The sequence below is a fragment of the Hyperoodon ampullatus genome (genome assembly GCF_949752795.1).
Source record: "Hyperoodon ampullatus genome assembly, chromosome: 4".
NCBI lineage: Eukaryota > Metazoa > Chordata > Mammalia > Artiodactyla > Ziphiidae > Hyperoodon > Hyperoodon ampullatus.
Window position 1 is genome coordinate 25,965,882 of NC_136917.1, and position 27,148 is coordinate 25,993,029.

Consider the following 27,148-nt stretch of genomic DNA (forward strand, 5'->3'; position numbering starts at 1 on the left):
AAAAAAAACAAAGTAACAAGTAATGGCCAGGATGAGGAGAGACTGGGAGATCGGCCAAGATGACGGAGTAGAAAGACCCTGAGCTCACCTCCTCTCAGGAGCACACCCAAATCACAACTACCTGCAGAACCACCATCGATGAAAAAGACTGGAACCTACCAGAAAAGATCTTCTCCAACTAAAGACAGAGAGAAGGAACCACAAGATGAGAAGGAAGGGCGGCGGACTCACGATATGATCAGATCCCATGCCCCCTGGTGGGGGACCCACGAACTGGATAAGAATTATGTTGCAGAGGTTCTCCCACAGGAGCGAGAGATCTGAGCCCCATGTCAGGCTCCAGCCTGGGGGTCCAGCACCAGGAAGAGGGTCCCCCAGAGCATTTGGCTTCGGAGGCCCGCAGAGCTAACCGCAGGAGCCCCACAGGACTGGGGGAAATAGAGGCTTCACTCCTAAAGGACACACAGAGAATCCCACGTGCACCGGGACCCGGGGCAGAAGCAGTCATCTGATTGAAGCCTGGACCAAACCTACCTGCTGGCCTTGGAGGGTCTCCTGGGGAGGCAAGGCGCGGGCGGCCATGGGTCGCCCTGGGGACGTAATTTTGGCGGCCGCCATCTTGGCTCTTTAGTGCGGAGACCCGGCCCCACCCAATAGCCCACAGGCGCTAGTGCTGGGACGCCCCAGGCCAATCAACTAACTGGGCAGGGACACAGCCCCACCCATCAACAGACAGGCTGCCTTAGACCCCCCCTGAGCCCACAGCCCTGCCCACCAGAGGGCCAAGACCCAGCTCCGCCCACCAGTGGGCGGACACCAGATGCAAGAAAACCCGCCCCCCCCCCCCCCAACAATGCTCTGAAACGAGCTCTGGGATCCCTGGGCACTGCAGCCAGACTCCAGGAACCAGCTCTGCCTGCCAGTAGTCTGGCACTAACCCCAGGATCTGGCTTCACCTGCCAGTGGGTGGACAACAGCCCCAGAGTCTTCAGGACCCTGACTCCATCCACCAGTGAGCCAGCACTAGCCCCAGGCCCCCTAGGATCCCACAACCGGCTATCTTGTGACCAAGCCCCGCTAAACTGCAGCCAGCAGCATCCACATAAGACAGGGCCTGGCAGCCAACCAAGCCTACCAGACTACCCACATAGTCAGCCTGCGACAACAGAAGGACCCACGCAGCCCTCTTAGAGGGAACCCCTAGAGCATGTAGTTTGGGTGATGAGCGGGGAGTGCACCGCGGGATGCATAGGACGTGTCCTACAGAGGCCACTTCTCCAAGGTTGAGAAACGTAACTAACCTACCACACACATAAAAATACAAACAGCAACTTAGACAAAATGAGGTGACAGAGGGACATGTTCCAGACAAAGGAACAAGATAAAACCCCAAAAGGAGAACTAAGTGAGGTAGAGATAGGCAACCTACCTGAGAAAGAGTTCAGGGTAATGATCGTAGATTATCACAGAACTCAGGAGAGGAATGGATGCACAGAGTAAGAAGTTAGACATTTTAAACAAAGAGAAAATATAAAGAACAACCAAACAGAGATGAAGAATACAATAACTGAAATGAAACATACAGTAGAAGGAATCAAAAGGAGACTAAATGAGGCAGAAGAACACATCAGTGAGCTGGAAGACAAAGTAGTGGAAATCAGTGCCACCAAACAGAAAAAAGAAAAAAAGAATGAAAAGAAATGAGGACAGTTTAACAGACACTAGGACAACATCAATCATGCTAATATTCACATTATAGGGGTCCTAGAAGGAGAAGACAGAGAAAGGGCCTGAGAAAATATTTGAAGAGATAATAGCTGAAAACCTCCCTAACTTGGGAAAGGAAACAGTCACCCAAGTCCAGGAAGCACAGAGGGTCCCATACGGGATTAATCCAAATAGTAACAAACCAAGACACATCATAATCAAAAAGACAAAAATTAAAGAGAGAATATTAAAAGCAGCAAGGGAGAAGGAACAAATAACATACAAGGGAACTCCTGTAAGACTATCAACTGAATTTTCAGCAGAAACTCTGCAGGCCAGAAGGGAGTGGCATAATGTATTTAAAGTGATAAAAGGGAAAAGCCTACAACCAAGAATACTCTACCCAGCAAGGCTCTCATTCAGATTTGATGGAGAGATCAAAAGCTTTACAGACAAGCAAAAGCTAAAAGAACTCAGCACCACCAAACCAGCTTTACAACAAATGTCAAAGGAACTTCTCAAGGATGTGGAGAAATAGGAACCCTTGTGCACTGCTGGTGGGAATGGAAAATGGGGCAGCCACTGTGGAAAACAGGATGGTGTTTCCTCAAAAGGGTAAACACAGAATCACCATATGACCCAGCAATTCCACCTCTGAGTTTATACCCAAAGCAATTGAAAGTTGTGACTCAGATACTTGCACACCCATGTTCACAGCAGCATTATTCACAACAGCCAAAAGGTGGACACAACCCAAGTGCCCGTCGACGGATGAATGAATAAACACATGTCCATCCACACACTGGACTATTATTTGGCCATGAAAGGGAAAGAAGCAGTGACACACGGTACAACGTGGATGAACCTTGAAAACAGGTTAAGTGAAATGTCAGTCACAAAAGGACAAGTACTGTTGATTCCACTCACAGGAGGTCCCTGGGGGAGTCAGATCCATAGAGACAGGAAGTAGATGGTGGTGGCCAGGGGCTGGGGAGTCAGGGTTTAAAAGGGATAGAGTTTCAGTTTGGGAGGATGAGAAAGTTCTGGAGATGATGTTGGGGATGGTTGCCCAACAGTGTGAGTGTGCCTAATGCCACCGAGCTGTGCACTTAAAAATGGTAAATTTATGTTATATATATTTTGCCACAATTAAAAAAAATTAATGCATTCAGATTTAACAAAAAAAAAAGAGAGGGAGGGACTTCCTTGTCGGTCCAGTGGTTAAGAATCTGCCTTCCAATGCAGGGGACATGGGTTCAATCCCTAGTCAGGGAGCTAAGATCCCACATGCCACGGGGCAACTAAACCCACGTGCCACAACTAGAGAGCCCGCACGCCGCAACGAAGAGCCCGCGCTCCGCAACGAAAGTTCCCATGCGCCGCAACTAAGACCCGACACAGCCAAATAAATAAATAAATAAATAGTTTTTAAAAAGGAGAGGGAAGGAAGGAGGGAGGGAGGGAGGGAGGGAGCGAGGGAGGAAGGGAGGGAGGAAGGAAGGAAGGAAGGAAATATGTTCCAAGGGGCTCTGAAGACACCCAGGAAAGGTGGCATTCCCAGAGTGGAAGGTAGGTGTGATACAGGGGTGGGGTGGGCTCTGAGCCCTTGGGGACGTGCACTCACTCATTGAAGCAGTGGGCAGCAGACACCAGCCACCTGGCGCCAATGATGGCGGCCCCACAGAAGTGTTCGTTGTTTTCTCGGAGGCTGACTTGCCAAGGGAACTCCCCTGGGGACGCCTCCACACCGCCCACAATCCTGCCGGCTGTCCTCCAGCCAGGCTGCAAACCACAGTCTGCAAGACAGAGATCACTATCCAGGACCCCAAGAAGGCAGGAGTGTGGCCACGTTCCCGGCACATCTGTCTGCAGTCTGTTGTCCCCATGGCCCCCGCATTCAAAGAATGCCAAAGATGCCAGCAAACCACCAGAAGCTGGGAGACCACATGGAACAGATCCTCCCTCACGGCCTCAGAAGGAACCGACCCTACGGACACCTTGATCTCGGACTTCTAGCCTCCAGAGCTGGGAGAGAATACATTTCTGTTGTTTAATCCACTCAGCCTGAGGTCCTGTGATTCAGCAGCTCTAGGACAATCATACCCTAAAGTTAGCTATGTGGATGCTACATACCTATGTGACCAACCCCCAACACAAACCCTGGACACCAAGCATGGGGGGAGCTCCCCTGGTTGGAAGTACTTTGAGTGTGTTGTCACATATGATGCTGGGAGAATGAGTTAAGCGCTGTCCACATGACTCCACTGGGAGAGGATAATTGGAAGCTTGCTTGAGCTTGGTCTCTCCTGGACTTTGCACCTTTTGCTTTGCTGATTTTCGTCTGTATCCTTTCACTGTAATAAGCTATAACTACGCATATAACAGCTTTACTGAGTTCTGTGACTCCTTCTCGTGAATCACTGAATCTGAAGGAGTCTTGGGGACCCCCCGACCACACCTGCCAATTTCAATCAACCTCTATATCATCCTCCACAGCCAGACGCTATGAATGTCTCCCTCACCATGTATTCTGCAAGTTTCAAAATCTTTATATGTCCATCTTTTCATAGGATGCTGTGTCTCTCTGTTTATTTAGTCTGCTTTTATGTCCTTCAGCAATGGTTTGTAATTCTATATAATTATTATTATATACAGGACACAAGTTTATTTTATTTTGTTTTGCTATTAATCAAGAGTATGATTCTTTCCATTATATCTTCTAACCTGTTATTAATTGTATAAAGCGAAACAAGAGCTTTTTTTATGTTAGTATTTATCTTATCTTCCCCTTATTGTTGAACTGTCTTATTTTTCTGATATCCTTTTAGTTAATTTATTGATTCATTTAGATAATCAAATTCAAATTATGATAGTTTTCCTTCTTCCTTTCCAATACTTAAACCACTGTTCTCACCTTACTGCACGGGCTAGCATTGCTAGAAAAATGTTGACTACTCTTACAGCATTTCAATTGTAATTTTCCCTTGCTCAAATCCTTTTGGTGACTCCCCACTACCTACAGGACAGACCCCCCAGTTCCTGGCATTCAAGGCTTCCCACGGTTTGACCTGATTTTTTTCTCCTTCTCACCCGAGGCTCTCCACTCCACACACCTCAAGGTCTCCCTTCTCTGCTTGCTGCTCATGTTTCCTGTCATATCACAGGTGCCCACTCCCTTTCTCTGCCCAGCTCAGTGAATGCCAGGACCACGTGTCTGTGTGTGATGGGCACAGTGGGCCAGAGAACCAGCACTTGAACCTGGAAAGGGGACATAGCCCAGAAAACAGGCCAGACAGGCAGACTGACCACAGTGGGCCTCATCGGAGCCATCAGAGCAGTCCGCTGTGTCATCACACTCCGGGTTCACCTTTGTCACACACTGGTTGTTCCCGCAGGAAAAGGCATTCCCTGGACAGTGACCTGAGGGCAGACAAGAACCACGTTCCTGACCTCACTCCATCTCTCCTGCCTGCTCTCCACGCGGAAACTCTAGAGCGTGGAAGGCATCTCTTCTCTGCTTCCTTTTCTCTGAATGTTTCTGAAATAATTTTCTCAGAATTAGTACAGAGATGTAACACATGAGAATGCTAGTCAGCACCGGGGCCAGGGCTATGCAATCTAAGCGTATGTGTGCCATGTATGTACTTTTACATTTCTATCAGCCACGTTTTATTTATTTATTAATTTATTTTAATTTATTTATTTTTTGGCTGCGTTAGGTCCTCCTTGCTGCGTGCAGGCTTTCTCTAGTTGCAGCGAGCGGGCGCTAATCTTTGTTGTGGTGCGCGTGCTTCTCATTGTGGTGGCTTCTCTTGTTGCGGAGCACAGGTTCTAGGCACGTGGGCTTCAGTAGTTGTGGCACGCAGGCTCAGTAGTTGTCGCTCGCGGGCTCTAGAGCGCAGGCTCAGTAGTTGTGGCACACGGGCTTAGTTGCTCTGCGGAATGTGGGATCTTCCTGGACCAGGGATCGAACCTGTATCCCCTGCATTGGCAGGCGGATTCTTCACCACTGCACCACCAGGGAAGTCCTGCCTTGTTTTTATTTTTATTTTTATTTTTATTTTATTTTTTTTTTTTTATTTTTTATTTTTTTATTTTTTTTTTTGCAGTACGCGGGCCTCTCACTTTTGTGGCCTCTCCCGTTGCGGAGCACAGGCTCCGGACGCACAGGCTCAGCGGCCATGCATGGCTCACAGGCCCAGCCGCTCCGCGGCATGTGGGATCTTCCCGGACCGGGGCACGAACCCGTGTCCCCTGCATCGGCAGGCGGACTCTCAACCACTGCGCCACCAGGGAAGCCCCTGCCTTGTTTTTAAAAAGTAATAGGGGGACTTCCCTGGTGGCTCAGTGGATAAGACTCTGAGCTCCCAGTGCAGGGGGCCCAGGTTAAATCCCTGGTCAGGGAACTAGATCCCACATGCATGCCACAACTAAGAGTTCACAAGCCACAACTAAGGAGCCAGTGAGCCGCAATTAAGGAGCCCACGTGCCGCAACTAAGGAGCCGGCAAGCCGCAACTAAGGAGCCGGCAAGCCACAACTAACGAGCCCGCCTGCTGCAACTAAGACCTGGTGCAACCAAATAAATAAAGAAAAAAAAATTTTTTTAAGTAAGAAATAGGTGAAATTAATTTTTTAAATTGTAATAAAGTACACATAACATAAAATTTGCCACTGAAGTGTAGGCTCACATTTGGGACCATTCTCTGGGGGGGCCGTCCTGGGCACTGTGGGATGTTGAGAAGCACCCAGGCCCCACTCACTGAATGCCAAGAGCACCCCCCATCGTGACAACCACAGATGTCCCCAGACATCACCCTGTGTCCCCTGGGGGGGCAGGATCACCCCTAGTTGGGGACCATTGATGTAAAGCTAAATAAATGTATCTGTAGATGTGTCATGAGCCGTCTGGGAGGAAAGTCACCAAAATAGTAAAAGCAATGAGATTCCAGGTGATACCTACTCTTTTTTCTTTTTTTTCCCCCAAACTGTTTTTTGTCTTTTCTTTTAATAACAACTTTCTATCACTTAAAAACAAAACAAAAACAATAATGCCCTCTCTTAATCATGCTTGGCTCTGAATAATTCAAAGTGCCTCATTTTTAAATCGTCTGCTCACAGAGATATACATTCTTTTTCATATTCTTTTCCATTATGGTTTATCACAGGATATTGAATATAGTTCCCTGTGCTATACAGTAGGACATCATTGTTTATCCATCCTATGTATAATAGTTTGTATCTGCTAATCCCAAACTCCCAATCCTTCCCTCCCCCACCCCCCTCCCCCTTGGCAACCACAAGTCTATTCTCTATGTCCATGAGTCTGTTTATGTTTTGTAGATAGGTTCGTGTCATATTTTAGATTTCACATATAAGTGATATCTGTCTTTTTCTGACTTACTTCACTTAAGTATGATAATCTCTAGGTCCATCCATGTTGCTTTAAATGGCATTATTTCATCCTTTTTTATGGCTGAGTAGTATCCCATTGTACATATATATACCACATCTTCTTTATCCATTCATCAAAACATACCTGATTTTAAGTCTCTTTCTGTCAGCAGCCCCTTCTGGCTTCCTGCAGCAAAACGGAGAAGAGATATAAGCTCATTTAGCGAGCATTGAGGTTCTTTGACATCGTATTGCAAAGCAGTGGTCTGCGCTGTCCACCTGGGATCCACTTAAATTCTGACTTAAATCAGCAAAGATGAAATCAGATGAAATATTCCATTCCTCACGATAAGAGCTCAACAGCCGCGTGGGGCAGGTGGCTGCCAGAGTGGATGGCGCCGACCCAAAACATTTCCATCCCCGCAGAAAGCTCTCTTAGTGCTGGCGAGGTTACTGAGACTCATTGAGTGTGTCAGGAGTGGTGGAGAGGGGACTGTAAATGTCCTGCAGGGCAAGGTCAAGGCAACAATTTTAAAATCTGAGCAGTCTGATCTCATGCCTGGCTCTCAAATCACAACGCACAGCAATCTTAGAATTTTAGAGCATAACATTTACCCTTATTTCTATACCAGGGGCCAGGAGCCAAATCCGGCCCACCACTTGTTTTTGTAAATAAAGTTTTATTGATACACAGTGGTGTCCATTTGTTTATATAGTGTCTTTGCTGCTTTTGTGCTTTAATAGCTGAGTTGAGCCATCTGGACAGAGACCCAATCGGTGGCAAAGATGAAAGTATTTATAGGTTGCCGCCCCCTGGTCTAGACCATAGAGGGTAAAGCAATGGGTATATGTTTCCTTGTCACCGAGAGGGGCGATTATGGAAAACCTCAAGTTTAATGCAACTTTCAGTCAGCTCCCCTTCCCCAGCATGTCCCTCCAGCCCCTCCCAACGTTGCCCTGTCTCTGGGGCCACTCGCCTGTGAGCTGGGCAGACACGATGGTGCCATAGGGGGCCAGGGGGATGCCGCGGCCCTGCAGCCTCTCTCGGAGTCCCCGCTGCAGCAGCTCCTCCTCCAGGCCCGGGCTCGGTGTCCGCAGGGCCGGCTGCATAAAGTGCAGCCGAAAACGCACCAGGATGCTGGCGTTGCCCTCCCTGCGGGGAGGACACTGGCCCTTGAGAGGGAGGGCGTTTCTCGGCTGGAATCTTCTGCAATCTCTCAGGCAACCACCAAGCTTCCTCCACCTCCAAGGAGGCCCCAACTCACCAGTAACTGAGCACCGTGCAGCCCACACAGCTGGCCTCCAACTCTGTCTCCCGAAAGCTGCTGACAAACTACAACGGAAACAACCGTAGCAAATGTGAGACCCTGTGGAGACTCCCTGGCGGGAGAGCTGGGAAGGGAATGGAAAAGCATCTCCTCTTCAACTCCACGTGTGCGGCCAACTCACAGAACTAAGAGACAGGACAGGCATCTCGAAGTCGTGCCTATGAAAATATAGCTCCACCAACAGATGATGGAAAAACCCCACGTGGTCCCTCCACACCCGGGAGCATCACTCAGCCATGAAAAGAGGTGAAGCCCTGACACTCGCTACCACGTGGACGGACCCTGAGAACACGACGCTCAGTGAGTGAAGCCAGACACAGAAGGACACACAGTGTGTGATTCCATTGGTGGGAAACATCCAGAACAGGCCGATCCACAGACACAGAGAGTGGGTTCGTGGTTGTCAGGGGCTGCGGGAGAAGGGAAGGGGGTGACTGCTGATGAGGGTGGGGTTTCCTTTTCGGGTGATGGAAGGTTCTGGAATTAGAGGTGATGGTTGCACAGCTCTGTGAATGTACTAAATGCCACTGAATCAGTCACTTTAAAAGTGGATAATTTTAGGGAATTCCCTGGCAGTCCAGTGGTTAGGACTCGGTGCTTTCACTGCCGGGGGCCCGGGTTCAATCCCAGGTTGAGAAATTAAGATCCCACAAGCTACACAGAATGGCCAAAAGAAAAAAAATAATAAAGAAAAGGATAATTTTATGTTATGTGAATTTTACATTAAAAAAAAAATTCTGTGGCTGAGCCCACTTTGTGCAAGCAGACGCTATCAGGAAGGTCCTTGTCCTTCATGTGCTGTTAGGGTGACCACTGTCCGCGTCTCCTAGGATTGTCTCGGTTTGGGCACCAAAGGGCCCACATTTCTCCCCTCGGCAGCTCATGTCACCCACAAGTAGGGTGACCACATAAGCCCGTTTATCTGCTCTCCCACTGTAGTCACTGACAGCATCCCTGTCCCCTGGCAGAATGTCCTGCTTAGGTGCTAACTCCTATGGTCACCATCCTCACTCCCTAAACACACGGGATGCACGGTCACGCCTGTTCATTCGCTCGTCTAAAACACCCTTAATCCAATTTGCTTCTCTGAACCGCACCCTCTGAGTCCACATCCCCACTGCCCACACCCAGACCTGCACTGTCCTGTAGAACGTTCCACGAATTTCCAAAATGTTCTACACCTGCCTTGTCCCATACGGCAGCCGCTGGCCGCATGTAGAAACTGAGCATTTGAAATGTGGCTTGTGCCACAGAGGAACTGATTTTCACATTTTGTTCAATTTTAATTAATTCACGCTTCAATTTCAAAACGGATACTTGATTCAGTCACTGGAAAATTCTTAAGTATATTTGGAGCATCTTGGGTCTGTAAATGTTACAAATTCTAAGTATGGATGGAGTTTTCCCAGTGGAAGCTCAGTATCCACCCTGAGATGTGAGTGTAAAAGACACACCAGGTTTGGGGGACTTCCCTGGTGACACAGTGGTTAAGAATCCACCTGCCAATGCAGGGGACATGGGTTCAACAGCTACTGAAGCCTGCGCGCCTAGAGCCCGTGCTCTGCAACGAGAAGCCACCGCAATGAGAAGCCTGCACAACGCAACTAGAGAAAGCCCGCTTGCAGCAACGAAGATACAACGCAGCCAAAAAATAAATAAACTTAAAAAAAAAAAGACACACCAGGTTTGGAAGCCTCAATACAAAGGAAAGAATGTGAAATATCTCATTAATACCTGCTTTATATAGGTTGATGACATGTTGAAATGATAACATTTTGGATATTCTGGGTTAAATAAAATGTATTATTAAAAATAATCTTACCTGTTTCTTTTTACATTTTTTTTTAAAACGTGGCTACCAGAAAATGTTAAATTACATGGGGCTTCTGTTACATTTCTACTGGACAATGCTGCTTTAAGATAAGGGATTGAGATTAGCAGTACGGCCCATGTGCTGAATTAGAATCATTGCCTGTTTTTGCACAGATCATGGACAAGAATGGTTTTTACATTTTTAAATGTAAAAAAAACAAAAGAAAAATATTTCATGGTGCATGAAAATGGTATGAAATGCAAATTTCAGTGTCCATAAATAGAGGTTTATTGGCACATGGCCACGCCCACTTATCCATGTCATCTATGGCGGCTTTCAGGCTACAACACAAGGCCCAGCAGTCAAGACAGACTCTCTGGCCCCCAAAAGCCAAAAATATTAACCATCTGGCCTTATTACGGGGAAAGTTTGCTGACTCCTGGTCTAGATGATGGTGACTCCTAACTGTCCCCCTGCTTCTCTAACATCTTATCACACATTTAAAATGAATACTTACCTAGTCACCTTTCTCTTTCCCTTAGGATAAAATTTTAAACAATGTTTTAAAAGTCACCTACCTTAAAAACTCACCTTTTACAAGTGTACAATTAGATGGGTTTTAGTATATTCACAGAGTTGTACAACCTCATCACAATTTTAAAACATTCTCATGACCCCAAAAGAAGCCCCATCCCCATCAGCAGTCACCCCCATCCTCTCCCCAGCCCCTGACAACGAGGAATCCACTCTCTGTGTCTGTGGATCTGCCTGTTCTGGACGTTTCCCATCAATGGAATCACACACTGTGGGTCCTTCTGTGTCTGGCTTCTCTCACCGAGCATCATGTTCTCAAGGTCCGTCCACGTTGTAGCGAGTGTCAGTGCTTCTTTCCTTTTCATGACTGAGTGATGCTCCCGTGTGTGTGGAGGGACCACAGCTGTTTATCCATCATCTGTTGATGGACATTTGGGTTGCTTTCACTTTGGGGCTGTTATGAATCATGCTGCCATGAACATTCGTGTACAAGTTTCTGTGTGGACTCACGGTTTTGTTTTTCTGGGGCAGACACCCAGGAGTGGAATTGCTGGGTCAGATAGTAACTCCATTTTTTTTTTTTAAGATGTTGGGGGTAGGAGTTTATTAATTAATTTATTTATTTTTGCTGTGTTGGGTCTTCGTTTCTGTGTGAGGGCTTTCTCTAGTTGTGGCAAGCGGGGGCCACTCTTCATTGTGGTGTGCGGGCCTCTCACTGTCGCGGCCTCTCTTGTTGCGGAGCACAGGCTCCAGACACGCAGGCTCAGTAGTTGTGGCTCACGGGCCTAGTTGCTCCGCGGCATGTGGGATCCTCCCAGACCAGGGCTCGAACCCGTGTCCCCTGGATTAGCAGGCAGATTCTCAACGACTGCACCACCAGGGAAGCCCAGTAACTCCATTTTTAACCTTTGGAGAAACTGCCAGACTGTTTTCCACAGTGGCTGCCCCTTTTCATATTCCCACCAGCTACGTAGGAGGGTTCTGATTTCTCTACCGAAATGCAGTTTACAACCTTCCAACGTGGCCTACGGATCCTGCAGCAGTCAGTTCCCATCAAATGCTACCCTCCCCTGCATTCTGGAATGCATCAGCCCCTGCCCTGTTCACCCCACGGGGCCCCCTCCCTACCTCAGAGGCTGCCTGGGCCCCCCATTGCTCTGCTGCCTCAGTCAGAGCCCCTGGCCCCCCACTTGGCCCCCCTGGCTCCCAGAACCCTCACCAGCGTTTCCAGAGTGGGCGTCAGCGTGCGGTAATAGTCTGAGGTCTCCTGCCGCAAGCTGGGGGCAAACCGGATCCCTCGCAGCTCGGCTGTGTGCTCCACATTGACACCCTGTGTAGAGAGGGAGGCTGCGGACAAGACCAGGGCCCCGTGAGAGCGCCCACCTGCAGGGGCAGGGCTCAGCCAAGCCGGCCTCCAAGGCCCCCCCATCACCCTGGGGCAGTCACCCCCAACAAACGGGGGGTGGGCTGACTTCCCAGGGGTGGAGTGATTATTAACAGTGCTCCCTTATCAGCTCTCACCCATTACCCCCCAAAGGCACCCAGGTACACAAAGCCCCAGGCATCCCCAGGTTTCCTTAAGGGGAGGACTGGATCCTAGCCAAAAATGGCTGAAATGGCCTCAGAAGGAAGACCTTCCCTCGACTTTGGGACAATTCCCACCTCCTCCCTGGGAATGGGCACCAAATACCCCAGGGGCACAGCCAGGGGTACCAGGACCCTCGAACCCCGGCCCATGACACCACCCTCTGAATAATAGTTTCCAACGGTTGTCAAAAGTACACAACAGCAAAGAAGAACAACAGTCACAAAATGTTGTAAAGAATACAACCCTACATGATACATGAAGACATGTGTTTCTAACTGTCGAAAATATGTGAGACTGGCAAAGGGGTCCATCAGTCAAAAATGATCATAATCACAAAATTAAAAGACTAGAAGTAGGGAGTTCCCTGGTGGTCCAGTGTTTAGGACTCAGCGCTTTCACTGCTGGGGCCTGGGTCCGATCCCCGGTCAGGGAACTAAGATCCCACAATCCATGTGGTATGGCCAGAAAAAAAAATTTTTTTTAAATTAAAAAATAGAAGTAGCAGCCACCTACACTGTGAAAGCTGGCTCCCAGCTCTATTTATTTGAATGAATATTCAACCAGCTCGATATTTAGATATTTATTTATTTAATAGATAGAATAGTCTAAAGTAATTCTAAAATTGGTTTGTTTTCTCATGCAAGGAACTAAAAAGAAAGAAAACAAGAACCCTGCTGTGTAGACCCATGTGCTTATGTTCTGGGCCCCAAATAAGCCTCACACTTTCCCTCTGAAATAACCATGGGCTCCCAGGCAACTGGAGAAACAGCCCAGCAAGGGCCCGTGTAAAATTTTATACTTCCAAATAAAACTTTGAGCTGTCTGGGAAGGGGACAAATTTGAATTGTAATTTAAAAATTGTTTTTAAATTTTAAGTGCTTCTTAGAGCCTTCCTCAGTTTCAGAGGTCCTGCTGGAGATTTTATCTACCTGTTATCCCAAAATGTAGCTGTGCTTCTAGACTGGAGGTGTGCAACTGTCCCCTGTCTCTCCCTAGCGTGAGGACACACGGACACGGACAACCCCCCGCCCCACGACCACAGAGCCCAATTTTCATGCACTTCACCCCACAGCCACTAGAGGGCCTCTGTCAGCCGTGCCAGGCTCCGAGTTATTCCAGATATTCACAAATATATATATATATATTTAAATATATTATACATAATATATATCTTAAATATATTTTTTAAAATACATTTTAAATATATATTTAATATATTAAAAAATATATATATATCCCACATTGGATCGCCAACTTATTATTTTGCCACATGACAGCATTTTCCCCCCAAACTGCCAGTTACCATCATCATGTCAAGGATGAAAGGTGACCTTTATATCCCCACACAGAACTAGCAAGCTCATCTCAGAAGGAGCCCAGTCCAGAGCAGGGCTTCCCAGCAGAACTTCCCCTGATGATGGAAGGTTCTAGATCTGAGCATCCCCTGCAGGAGCCACGAGCTACTCATGAAATGTGGCTGGTGGGGACGGAGGAACTGGATTTTACCTGTTATTTAATTTAAGCTGATTCAGTCTAAACAGCGCTGGGGCTCAGGGCTACCACGTCGAGGTGTGGGGCAGCTCTGGAATTCTATGCAGGCGGCAGGGCTCTGTGGACCCTTCCACTGACATAAAAAGACCTTCCTTTGTGTGTTTGTATAACTGCAGCCTCACAGCATTCACCACAGGTCATCATTTCGTATGTTTCATTGTAAATAATATGAACGTACGTACATTAGAAGCAAATATGAAGTGGGAGCCACTTTTGACTGTGGGAGGTGAGAAAGTCAACGACTGCTCACTTATACTTTTGGGGACTTCTCAAATTTCTCAAGGTTTTTATTTTTATAAATTTATTTATTATTTATTTTTAGTTTTGGTTGCGTTGGGTCTTCGTTGCTGTGTGCGGGCTTTCTCTAGTTTCGGCAAGCGGGGGCTACTCTTTGTTGCAGTGTGTGGGCTTCTCATTGCGGTGGCTTCTCTTGTTGCAGAGCATGGGCTCTAGGCAAGCGGGCTTCAACAGTTGTGGCGCACAGGCTTAGCTGCTCCACGGCATGTGGGATCTTCCTGGGCCAGGGCTCGAACCTATGTTCCCTGCATTGGCAGGTGGATTCTTAACCACTGCGCCATCAGGGAAGCCCCTCTCAAGGGTTTTTTAAAAGTTCATTTCCCTACTGGTCTCCATTTCACCCCGGTTGTGAATCTTCATTAAGCAACTAAGACCCAGCACAACCAAATAAAAAATAAATAAATATTTTAAAAACCCAAAATCAAACACATGGTATTAAAAAAAATAAAGAATCCCACTGGTGGGAAACCTGAAATTTGCAGGTATTGCCTTGACACCCAGGCACCCACCACCTAGCCCAGAACTAAGTGCAGCCACACTCAGCACCTGGTCCCATAGCCTTGCTGTTGGGTGGCCTCTCTGTACTGCATGCTCAGCCCTTTGCTCTGGGACACTTTTGAGCCACTCCCAGGCGTCTTAGTGCAAGCTACCTGCTGTGTAGACCCATGCAAGTCTGTGGCCACTCACCCACGAGGACTCCCAGGGTGACCATGACGATGCTGGTGGCCACCATGACCGAGAGGGCTGCCCGGCAGCATGCGGCATCTGTAGCCTGGATGTCCTTGGTTGCCCTGGGCACTAGCTGTAAGTCACCGGCGGTGGGCTCCATGGCTCCCAGACGTGGGGACGGCAACCTGGAAGCCAGCAGAAAACAGACAGAAAAAGGATGTCAGAGCTGGGGGCGTTTCTCTTTCCCTAAGCAAGGGTCTTCCTTGTGCAGACGTGACAGCCATCAACAGCGCCCTAGGCATCGGGGGCTCCACGCAAAACATAAAAACGGATTCAACATGATTGCTGGCTGGGCTGGCACACGCGGGATCCCCATGGGGCCCTTGCTAGGAAGAGTATGTATGAGTTTCCTGCAGTTGCTATAACAAATGACAAACCAGTGGCTTAAAGGAACACAGACTTATTATCTTACGGTTCTGGAGGCCAGAGGTCTAGATAATAGACGGCTGTGTTCCTTCTGGAAGCAGCCGTCTGCAAGCCAGGAAGGGAGCTCCCACCAGAAACCAACACCGCCGACACCTTGATCTTGGATCTCCAGCCTCCAGAAGTGGGAGAGAAAAAATGTCTGTTGTTTAAGCTGCCCCGTCTATGATATTTGTTCTGGCAGCTTGAGGTGACTGAGACAATTGCACAAAGTCCCCACATACCTCACACCCAGCGTCCCTAATATAAAGTCTGGTACCTGTGTCACAATTAATTAACCAATTTTTTTTTTTTTGGCTGCATGGCATGCAGGATCTTAGTTCCCTGACCAGAGATCGAACCCGTGCCCCCCTGCAGTGGAAGCTTGGAGTCTTAACCACTGGACTACCAGGGAAGTCCCTTAACGAACCAATATTGATACACTATTACTAATCAAAGTCCACAGTGTATTCAGATTTCCTCAGTTTCCCCCTAATTTCCTTTTCTGTCCCAGGACCCCATCCAGGATCCCATGCGACAGTCATCATATGTCCTTGTGACCTCTCTGGGCTATGATGGTTTCTCAGACTTTGTGATGCCCTGGGTAGTCTTGATATTTTGCGGAATGTCCCTCTTTGGGGGTCCGTCTCGTGTTTCTCTCATGGTGAGACTGGGGTGAAGTGGGGGTTGTCTGGTAGACCCCCCCCTCCAGGCCCCACCGTCCACCCCTCCATCTCTGCTCATGGGGTGTCTGAAGCAGCCCCTCCACTCTTGGTCTGGGTGAATGTCTCCTCCTTCAGGAAGCCCTCTTGACCTCTTCCACCCCCAGCTACAGACTGCCCTCTGTCACATCCAGGGAGTATCCTCTCTGCAACCAGCTCTTCCCTGAGATTCCACAGCCATCCATCCCCCTGGAAAATCCTCATCACAAAAGACTCACAAGACACTCAGATATTTGTTGAACGAATACAGCTTGTGGAATAGTCACCTGCATTGGGTTTTGGTTTCCCAGGTGTGCCCAGTCAGTTGACAGAACACAATCAGACCGTTTTCTAAATGCATTGTGGTTGACAACACAGTCCCAGGGTGTACTGACCTCATCTTTCATTTTTTTTGGTCAAATCTCAACTTGATCTTTATTATTTTTTATTTATTTATTTATTTATTTATTTTGGCTGCGTTGGGTCTTCATTGCTGCACACGGGCTTTCTCTAGCTGCAGTGAGAGTGGGCTTCTCACTGCAGTGGCTTCTCTTGTTGCAGAGCATGGGTTCTAGGTGCTTGGGGTTCAGTAGTTGTGGTGCGGGGGCTCACTAGTTGTGGCTCGTGGGCTCTAGAGAGCAGGCTCAGTAGCTGTGGCGCATGGGCTTAGTTGCTCTGAGGCATGTGGGATCTTCCCTGACCAGGGCTTGGACCCGTGCCCCTAGAATTGGCAGGCGGATTCTTAACCACTGCACCACCAGGGAAGTCCTGACCTCATCTTAAAGGTAAATGTCTAGTCCAGGGTTGGCTGGCTTCACACCTTGTTTTTATAAATAAAGTTTTATTGAAACACAGATATGTCCATTTGATGACATCAGTGGTTCCTAACTGGGAGCAATTTTGCCCCCAATAGTGACACATGGTGATGTCTGGAGACATTTTGGGTTACCGCGACTGGGGGTGCCCTTGGCATTTGATGGGTGGGGACCGGGGATGCTGCTCCACACCCACAGTGCCCAGGATGGCCCCAGAGAAAGATCCAGCCCAAGATATCAGTGGTGCTGAGTCTGAGAAGCCCAGAGGTATATATTATCTTTGGCTGCCTTCGTGATGCAATGGTGCAGTTGGGTGGTCAAGACAGAGACTGATCTGGCCTGAAAAGCTGAGCATATTTACTCTCTGGCCCTTGAGACACATCTGCCCGTCTTGCATAAGGCCATCCCCAGCTGATGAGTCATCACTAATGCTTTGATGCAGAAGAGGATTTGCAAATATGAATGTCAGAGTTTGCCCTGGTGTCACAATGCAGGTGCTGGCAGAGAAGCCTTCTCCTTCTGCTGGTGGCTCACTCTCTTTGGGGTGGTGGATTCACCTCAGGGTGGCCCACAAAATACTGTACCACGGTAAACTGGCCCACTAAGCACAACCTAGAGCTCGTCAGCCCCTGAGAGATGGAAGGAACACCATGGCAGACAGAATCAAAGATGGCGGCCATGACCTGAGGCCCTCAGTCCTGCAACCACAAGGAACTGAATTCTGTCCACAACCCTGTGAGCTGGGAAGTGGATCCTTCTCTAGTTGAGACTTTGGATGAGACGGCAGCCTCGACTGACACCTTGATTGCTGTCTTGTGGGAGACCCTGAGCAGCAGACCCAGCGAAGCCGTGCCCAGACTACTGACCCACAGACACCAAGAGGTAATAGATGTGTGTCGATTTAAGCCACTAAGTGTGTGGTGATATTGTTTTGTGGCATAGAAAGTAAATACAATGCCACTTCACCCATTAAATGCTATTTGAAAGTCAACTGTTGGGTTCGTTTTTATGAGTCTGAAAATTTTGAGCATTATGCTGATTCTCCGTCGTAACAGTTAACTCTTTTTTTTTTTTTTTAAATCTCTTATTAGGGAGGATGCAGGGTAAGAATAGCTGTGTGATCTAACAATTCTGGCATCCAGCTTCCTCCTCTGTCAAATGGGCAGAATGCAATGCCTGCCGTCTGGTTGATTTTTCCTCTCCAGGATCCAGGATCTCAGGATCTCAGTTCCAAGAAGCAGGCTGAGCTCTGGCACTTTTGCCTCTGAAACTTCTCTGGGTCAAGAGCCAACAAATTCACTTAAGGCTGTTGATTTCTGCTACTTGCTACTAAAAGAGCCTTGAATGTGTTAAGCCATCCCCAGCCCCCTGCTGGATAATTCTCTTCCATTCATGAGACCTGAACAGACCTTTACTCCAAACCCAGCACGTTCTCAGCCTGCAGAGAAGCTTTTTTCTCCAGAGGGGATGAATCACCTTTACGTCTCTGCAGAGGTGGATCTCATTACCTCCCCTCTGCCTCTGCTCCACCCGGGATGCTGGTCCAGCGTGGGCGGAGAATGATTCATACCTGGCCTCTGACACACTCTTCCCCATTTGAACACCACAGAGAAGGAAGTGGGGGGACAATCCCATTCCATTTCCCTTGACAGGGCTCCATGAAGGTGCCCACTCAGCCAGGTGCTTCTCTGGAGGGAGGAGAGCTGTTCTTGAGGCCCGTACAGATGAACAGCAGGCCTGGGTGTCAGATAAAATACAGTCAAACCTTCTGGTAACTGACTATACTGCTGAACCGAATGAATAAGCATTTCCAGAACTCTAATGGAAAACGGATGAATTCATAAAAGTGCTAACAAAAGATCAAGATGAAAAAAAATTAATTACATGGGACTGAGTGAACTGATGAGGATGATTATAATTTTTGTGACTTTCTGTTTGAATTAAAAAAAAAAATCCCACAAGGACTCAGAGGCAAAAAATATACCAATCAATTTTCACTGCAAAGTAAAGGAGCTGTTACAGTGGAGGATTGCTGGACTGAATGTCAATATTACGACACAGTATGAGTGTGTTTCATGTTTGGTAATTGCAATCATTGTTGCTTTTGTTGTGGTCATCCATTTATAAAAAAAAAAATATAGTCAAACTTGAATTTCAGATTGACAAGACATAAACAACCCTGTGATGGTTGATTTTGTGTGTCCATGGGGCTAGGCCATGGTGCTGATTTCTGGTCAAACATGATTCTAGATGTTGCTGTGAAGATGTAATGAACATTTAATTAGTTGAGTTGACTAAAGCAGATAAGCCTCTGTAGTGTGGGTGGGCCATATCTAGTCCGTTGAAGGCCTTAAGAGAAAAGACAAAGGTTGCCCCCCCAAAAAGAGAGAATTCTGCCTCCAGACAGCCTTTGAACGTGAGCTGCAACTTTTCCCTGGGTCTCCAGCCTGCCCTGCAGATTTCAGATTTGCCAGCTCCCATGACTGTAAGCCAATTCCTGTCTCGCTGTCTGTCTGTGTGCGTCTCTCTCTCCATTCTATTGGTTCTATTTCTCTGGAGAACCATGACTCATACAGTTGCTAATATGTCTTGTGCAAAATTTGGGACATACTTGTGCTAAGAAAAAGAAAAGTATGTGTTGTTTGCCTGAAATTCAAATTTATCTGAACGCGCTGTATGCTTATTGTTATACCTGGGGCCCAGCCAGAATGTCCTATCCTATCAAGGTAACATGTCTCTGCTGGGAATAGCCACTCTGTGCCTCACTGCCACCATCCAGAGTCAGCGAAAAAGGGGAGCTATGCAGGGGGTGGGGGGCGAGGCTGTACAACACTTACCCCTTTATTCTTACACTTGAGCTAAATTGCCTTCGGAGGAGGCAGAGAATCTCTAAGAATCACTTGATGAAATGTTTTAGGGACAAAGACACCAAGATTCACTTCTGTGATTAGGGCTGGAAACTCAAATGTAGTGTATGAGCTCATTGACAGCACCTCCTACAAACACACACACTATGTTCATTCAACCCCAGACGATCCTGCCACCACCCCCACCCCGTGGGTTTTCTAAGGATTCCTGTGTTCTCTAAATTGTCTTGTCATCACTGTCATTAGGGCACAGAAGGGGCCTACTGCTATTTAGCATTGAATATAGAAGCTCCATTCATTGTTTCCATCAATCCGATATTTACAAAGGGCCAGGCTTGGCTGCTCTGTGCTGGGTACCCAGCCCTGAATGAGACAGATGTGATTCTCAGCTCATAGAGTGTAAATCTTAGTGACAGAGGCCCAGGTAAATTAGAATTGCAGCTACAATAAAGGCTGGAAAGGAGAGATGCATCCATGGGGCTTTGAGTCTCTGTAAAAAGGAAGCTTTGATCTAGACAGGGGGCCAGGGAAGTCTTCCTGACGGAGGGATGAGTTATCTGAGTTCTAAAGGATAAATAGGAATCCAGTAAGTGCCCAGTGGAAGCAACAGATGTCCACGTAGTAAGAACAAAATACGTAAAAGCCCTGTGGTAGGAGGGAGCAAGTAAGGGCCATCTTAGAGGAAGTGTGCCAGTCAACTACTGCCATGTAACAAATCACCAAGACATAGCTGCTTAAAACAATGCACAGTCATTATCTCATGGTTTCTGCAGATCAGGATTCTGGCATGTTTTAGGGGTCTTCTGCTCTGGGTCTCACTCAGCTGCAATCAAGGTGTTAGCTGGGGGAGTTCCCTGGTTGTCCAGTGGTTAGGACTCAGCGCTTTCACTGCCATGGCCTGGGTTCAATCCCTGGTCAGGGAACTAAGATCCCACAAGCTGTGCAGCACAGCAAAAAAAAAAAAAAAAAAAAAAAAAAAAAAGTGTGAGCTGGGCTTCATTCTCATCCAGAGGCTCAACTGGGGAAGGATCCACTTCTGAGCTCCCTGTTGTTGCTGGAATTTGCTTCCTTGTGATGTTAAGGCTGAGGTCCCATTTCATTGCTGGCTGTCGGCCCAGGGCTGCTCTCAGCAATGGGGAGCTGTTTAGTTTCAAGCAAATTAAGAAAGCATTTCCAACTCCCATCTTGACACTCTCTCTCTCTAGATATCCTGCCAACACCTACAGTGACCAACTGTCTCAGTTTTCCCGGGATTTCTCTGTTTTAGTCACAAAAGTCCCACATCTCAGGAAACCCCTCAATTCCAGGCAAATAGAGTCAGTTGTCACCTCACAGACAACACCTAAACACAACCTGTCCAAAATTAAACTAATTTTCTTTCTCCAAACCTTCTCTCATCCACACAGTTGCCCAAGCCCTGAATTCTCACTTACAGTTGACCCTCCATATCCACGGGTTCTTTACCCACAACTTCAACTAACACTTGATAGAAAATATTCAGGAAAAAAATCCCAGAAAGTTCCAAAAAGCAAAACTTGAATTTGCCACATGCCAACAACTATTTACATAGCCTTTACATTGTATCTACAATATTTACACAGCATTTACATTGTACTAGGTATTATAAGTCATCTACAGATGATTTCAAGTATATAAGAGGATTGCATAGGTTATATGCAAATGCTAAGTCATTTTATATAAGGGACTTAAGCATCTGTGGGTTTTGGTATCCATGGTGGGTTCTGGAACCAATCCCCCTCAGATACTGAGGGATGAATGTAATTACCCCCATCATACCTTGTCTGTCACCAAGTCCTGCAGATTTTATATCCTGAATTTCTCTAGAATGGGGGTCATTAAACCTTTTCTGCAAAGGGCCAGAGAGTAAATATCTTCAGCTTTGTAGTCCCACAGTCTATGTCGTAACTACTCAACCCTACTATTATGTCATGAAAGCTGTACCAGGCACATGTAAACAAATGGGTATGGCTGTGTTTCCATAAACAGGCAATGGGCTGGAGTTAACCTGTGAGCCATAATGTGGTGACCCTTGGTCTAGGATCCATTGTTTGTCTTTATCCACACTGCCTAGTGCAAGTTGTCACCACCTCAAATCTGAATTATTACAATGACTTGGACCCTCCACTTTAATATCTTCACTAGAGCCAGACTAACCTTTCACCAGGAAAACCCAGTTACTCCTCTGCTTGTAAGCAGTCAAACCCAATGGGTGGAGGACAGAAAAACAAAGTAAAACAAAACCTTTCAAGAGAGACACACCCTCATCTCAGATTCTGCAGGATTCCCACAGATAAAAGCATGCTAAGGATAAGCTCCCAACCTCAAAATTGCAAAACACACGAGAGAAAAAACTACCATCAGGAAGAATCAGCAGACACAAGAAGGCAGTACTAGACACTGAAGACATTCAGAAAGTGAAACTATCTGAGATTATAAAACAAGTATGCTTAAAATTCGTTCAGACATAAAATAATTGAAAATATGACAAATGATCTCATGAAAAAATGGGTATAACTTTTTAAAAAATGGAAGTTCTAGCAATGAAAACTATAGTCATTAGGATTAAATTCTCAGTAGATGGGTTAAACAACAGATACAGAGCAATAAAAAAATAAATGATTCAGAAGATAGATATGTTACCCAGAATGCAGCAAAGAGAAGTAAAAAGATGGAAAACCTGTGACAGAGGTTAACAGACACAGGGCACAGAAAAAAATGGAAGGCCCCACTGTATATCTCACAGGGGTTCCAGAATGAGAGACTAGACAAAGGGAAGAGAGGAAATATTATAAGAGAAACTAGTTGAGAATTTTCTAGAGTTGTTGAAAGACATGCATCCTCAGATTTGAAAAGCACCATGATCTACAGAATTAAAACAAAGAGAAAATTATAGAAGTAACCAGAAAGTAAAGACAGGTTATCTATAAAGGAAGGCTGATTCAGAGTGATTGCAGATTTCTTGGGACTTCCCTGGTGGTCTGGTGATTAAGATTCCATGCTCCCGCATGCCGTAACTAAGAGCCCACATGCTGCAACTGAAGATCCTGCATGCCAGAACTAAGACCCGGCACAGCCAAATAAATAAATAAATGGATAAATATTTAAAAAATAAAAAGAGTGGGGCTTCCCTGGTGGCGCAGTGGTTGAGGGTCCACCTGTCGATGCAGGGGATGCGGGTTCATGCCCCGGTCTGGGAGGATCCCACATGCCACGGAGCGGCTGGGCCCGTGAGCCATGGCCGCTGAGCCTGTGCCTCCGGAGCCTGTGCTCCGCAACGGGAGAGGCCACAACAGTGAGAGGCCCGTGTACCACAAAAAAAAGAAAAGAAAAAAAAAAAGAAAAAGAGTGATAGCAGATTTCTCATCAGAAACAAAAGAAACTGGAGGGCTTCCCTCGTGGCGCAGTGGTTGAGAGTCCGCCTGCCAATGCAGGGGACACGGGTTCATGCCCCGGTCCGGGAAGGTCCCACATGCCGCCGAGCCGGCTGGGCCCGTGAGCCATGGCCGCTGGGCCTGCGCGTACGGAGCCTGTGCTCCACAATGGGAGAGGCCACAACAGTGAGAGGCCCGCGTACCGTAAAAAAAAAAAAAAAAAAAAAGGAAAACAAAAGAAACTGGAAGGGAGAGAATAATATCTTCAAATTGCTGAGAGGAAATAGGTCAATCAACAATTACATGCCTGGGCTTCCCTGGTGGCGCAGTGGTTGGGAGTCCGCCTGCCGATGCAGGGGATACGGGTTCATGCCCCGGTCTGGGAGGACCCCACATGCTGCGGGGTGGTTTGGCCCGTGAACCATGGCCGCTGAGCCTGCGCGTCCGGAGCCTGTGCTCCACAACAGGAGAGGCCACAACAGTGAGAAGCCCGTGTACCACAAAAACAAACAAACAAACAAACAAAAACCAATTATATGTCTAAACCCATTTAGTCAAGGAAGAGGATGTAATATAGACAGTTCTAGGAAAAGACTTAGAAACTTAACCACTAATAGACCTTCACTGAAAAAGCTACTAAAGGATGTATCTGGGGGAGAATAAAATTGAATTTACAGAAAAGATGTAAAAAGCAGGAAGCACTGTGAGCCCAGAAACTGGTGAACATGTGGGAACATCTAAATAAGCATTACATGTATAAATTAGTAATAATGACCAATTAGGGATGTATAAAAACCAAGGTTGAACTAGCACACAAGACAGAGGGGATGATTGCAGTCAAAAGGCATTAAGGTTCAGAGACTTCCCTGGTAGTGCAGTGGTTAAGAATCTGCCTGCCAATGCGGGGGACATGGGTTCGATCCCTGGCCCAGTAAGATCCCACATGCTGCGGGGCAACTAAGCCCGTGTGCCACAACTACTGAGCCACAACTACCGAGCCCACGTGCCACAACTACTGAAGCCCAAGCACCTAGAACCTGTGCTCCACAACAAGAGAAGCCACCACAATGAGAAGCCTGTGCACCACAACGAAGAGTAGCCCCCGCTCACTGCAACTAGAGAAAACCCGCGCACAGCAACAAAGACCCAACGCAGCCAAAAATAAATAAATAAATAAATATTTTAAAAAGACATTAAGTTTCGGGGAGACTATTGACAAATTCCAAATCTGTTAAGTGAAGCATTCATGATAACATTTTAAGGGTAACTTTAATAATAGAACTAAAATGGATGACTTCCAAAAAAGTACAGTGAAAAAGATATAAAAGAAAAAGGGAGGAAAACAAAGAAAAAGAGAAAGAAAAAGTGCAAATGTACTAAATTTACAAGGTAAAAGACAGAATTTGTCAGGTTAGACTTTTTTTTTAAGCTATCAGGTGTTTTAAGTGGTCTCTTGTAAACAGTGAAAGTCACAAAATGGAAGAGATAAAAATTCTAACCTCATGTGTACCAAATAGCAAGCTAGACACCAGACAATCTTGTTTAATGGAAATATATATTCATGGCATTAGAGAACAAACTTACCTTTTTCAGGCACACATGGAATATTTGCAAAAGTTAATCATACAGTAGCCACAAAGCAAGTCTCAACAAAACCCAAAAACTCTCTCAGAGCACTTCTCTCACCACAGTGTAATTAAATGAGATGTCTAGAAATAACAAGAAAATTATGACTGAAAATCTAAAATCACTTCTAGTGAATTAATAATTCCAAGAAGAAATAATAGCTAAATTAATAAAAATATTTAGAACTGAATGATAGTGAACATGCTTCACGTCAAAATCCTGGATGCAGGGACTTCCCTGGTGGTCCGGTGGCTAAGACTCCACATTCCCAGTGCAGGGGACCTGGATTCAATCGCTGATCAGGGAACTAGAACCCAGATGCTGCAACTTAGAGTTCACATGCCACAACTAGAGATCCTGCATGCCACAACTAAAAGATCCCGTATACTGCAATGAAGATCCTGCATGCGGCAATGAAGATACCGCATGCCACAACTAAGACCTGATACAGCCAAATAAATAAATAAATATTTTAAAAAATCCTGGATGCAGTCAAAACAGCCATTACAGGCAAAGACGTGGTAATCACCATCCATGTTACATCGAGTCGGACATCTAGACAGGCATTGATTTCAATGTTGCAGTCAGTGGGGTCTCGACCCTCCGTGGAAAGCACAAATCTCTAGGTTCGGCCCCCCAACAGCACTCACTGCACTGAGGTCAGCTGCCAGGATCCTGGCATCCCCAGCAGAGAAGCCCATGTTTTGGGTTTTTCTGTCCCAAGCAAAACCCCATCTTTGCACAAGTGGTCCCGGGAGTACGCATGGGCCATCATACCTGCTTTCTCTTCTCTTAGTTTTTCCTTAAGAAGTGTCTGAGAAGGCAAATCCATCAGGAAGAGAAAGGGGTAGGAATTCAAGGGGGGTAGAGATATCTCCTTATGGGGATGTGTAGTCAAAACTTTGGCCTTTGCCAATAAAATTGCCCTGTAAGCGAACTGGATTGTTAAGTCATCAGAAGGTTCTTGTGGGTTTCCTAATGAGCTACATAACCCATGCCCTATTTTCTATGACATTTCCTCATATTCTACGACTTAAGGACAAAACAATGGGAGGTAAAAAATAAAATAGGAAGAACATTCTAAAAACAAAAAGTACAACAACAAAAACGAACAAACAAAAAACCTTTGGCCTTTGCCTCTGGTTCTGGGAAGTGATCTCTGGGAGGCTGAGGTCAACCACATGGACAGTCAATGAATCAGTTATGCCCAGTGAAATCTCTGCACCCCATAGCTTGGGGGAGCTGCCCTGACTAGCAATAATCCATGTGTGTTATCACACATCAATGCCAGGAGAATAATGCATCCTGAGTGCACGGGGAGAGGACAGCATCACTTCATGTTTGGTGATTCTCCTGATTCTGTGGACTAATGTTTGTGTCCTCCCCCAATTCTTATGTTGAAACCCTAAACTCCCATGTGATGGTGTTTGGAGGTGGGGTCTTTGGGAGGTGATTAGGTCATAAGGGTGGGGCTCTCATGAATGGGGTTAGTGCCCTTATAAAGGGACCCCCCCCACCAGAGAGCCCCCTGGACCCTTCTGCCGTGTGAGGATACAGCAGGGAGACAGCCACCTACAAACCAGGAAGCAGGGCCTCACCAGACACCGGCCTTGCCAGTGCCTTGATCTTGGATTCCCAGCCTCCAGAACTCTGAGAAATAAACGTCTGTTGTGTATAAGCCACCCAGTCTGGGTATTCTGTGATAGCAGCCTGAAGGGACTCAGACAGCTGGACTAGCCCCGTGAGTCTCTCCCTTTGATTGACCTTAATCAATGATCTTAACCCCTCTAACTGTTACAGTTAATCTTAAACCATAACAATGACTATGACAGCTCTTAGTGATTTCTGAGTTTTTCTAGTGAATTGTCAAACCGCAGGGTGGTTTTGGGAACCACCCCCATTATCAGTTTCCTGGGGCAGCCATGACAAAGCACCACGAAGTGGGGTGCCTTATATCAAGGGTTCCCCAACCCCTGGGCTGTGGACTGGTACCGGTCCGTGGCCTGTTAGGAACCGGGCCACACAGCAGGAGGTGAGCAGCGGGCGAGCGAGGGAAGCTTCATCTGCCACCCCCCATTGCTCACATTACCGCCGGAACCATCCCTCTGCCACCACCGTCCATGAAAAAATTGTCTTCCACGAAACAGGTCCCTGGTGCCAAAAAGGTTGGGGACCACTGCCTTATATAACAGACACTTGTCAGCTCCCAGTTCTGGAAGCCAAGAGTCAGAGGTCAGCATGTCAGCCAGGCTAGCTCCCTCTGAAACCACGAGGGAGAATCTGTCTCAGGCTCTCTCCTGGCTTCAGGGGGTCGCTGGTGATCTTTGATGTCCCTTAGCTTATAGCAGCATCACCCCCACCTCTGCTTCCATCTTCACATTGCATTCTCCCTGTGTGTGTCTATG

General features: G+C 47.0%; 1 protein-coding gene across 1 annotated transcript in view; it reads right to left on the reverse strand.

Annotated features, from left to right (window-relative positions):
• Positions 1-15,040, reverse strand: part of TMPRSS9 (transmembrane serine protease 9) — a gene marked incomplete at its 5' end in the record, with an annotated part of 30,046 nt that extends 15,006 nt beyond the window's left edge. Inside the window, 7 exons of the mRNA XM_079702963.1 lie at positions 3,332-3,503; positions 5,014-5,127; positions 7,246-7,283; positions 8,074-8,253; positions 8,366-8,433; positions 11,995-12,122; positions 14,899-15,040. Of these exons, the coding sequence (XP_079559089.1) occupies positions 3,332-3,503; positions 5,014-5,127; positions 7,246-7,283; positions 8,074-8,253; positions 8,366-8,433; positions 11,995-12,122; positions 14,899-15,040 (842 nt within the window). The remainder of the gene's footprint in view (positions 1-3,331; positions 3,504-5,013; positions 5,128-7,245; positions 7,284-8,073; positions 8,254-8,365; positions 8,434-11,994; positions 12,123-14,898) is intronic.
• Positions 15,041-27,148: the final 12,108 nt, after the last annotated feature.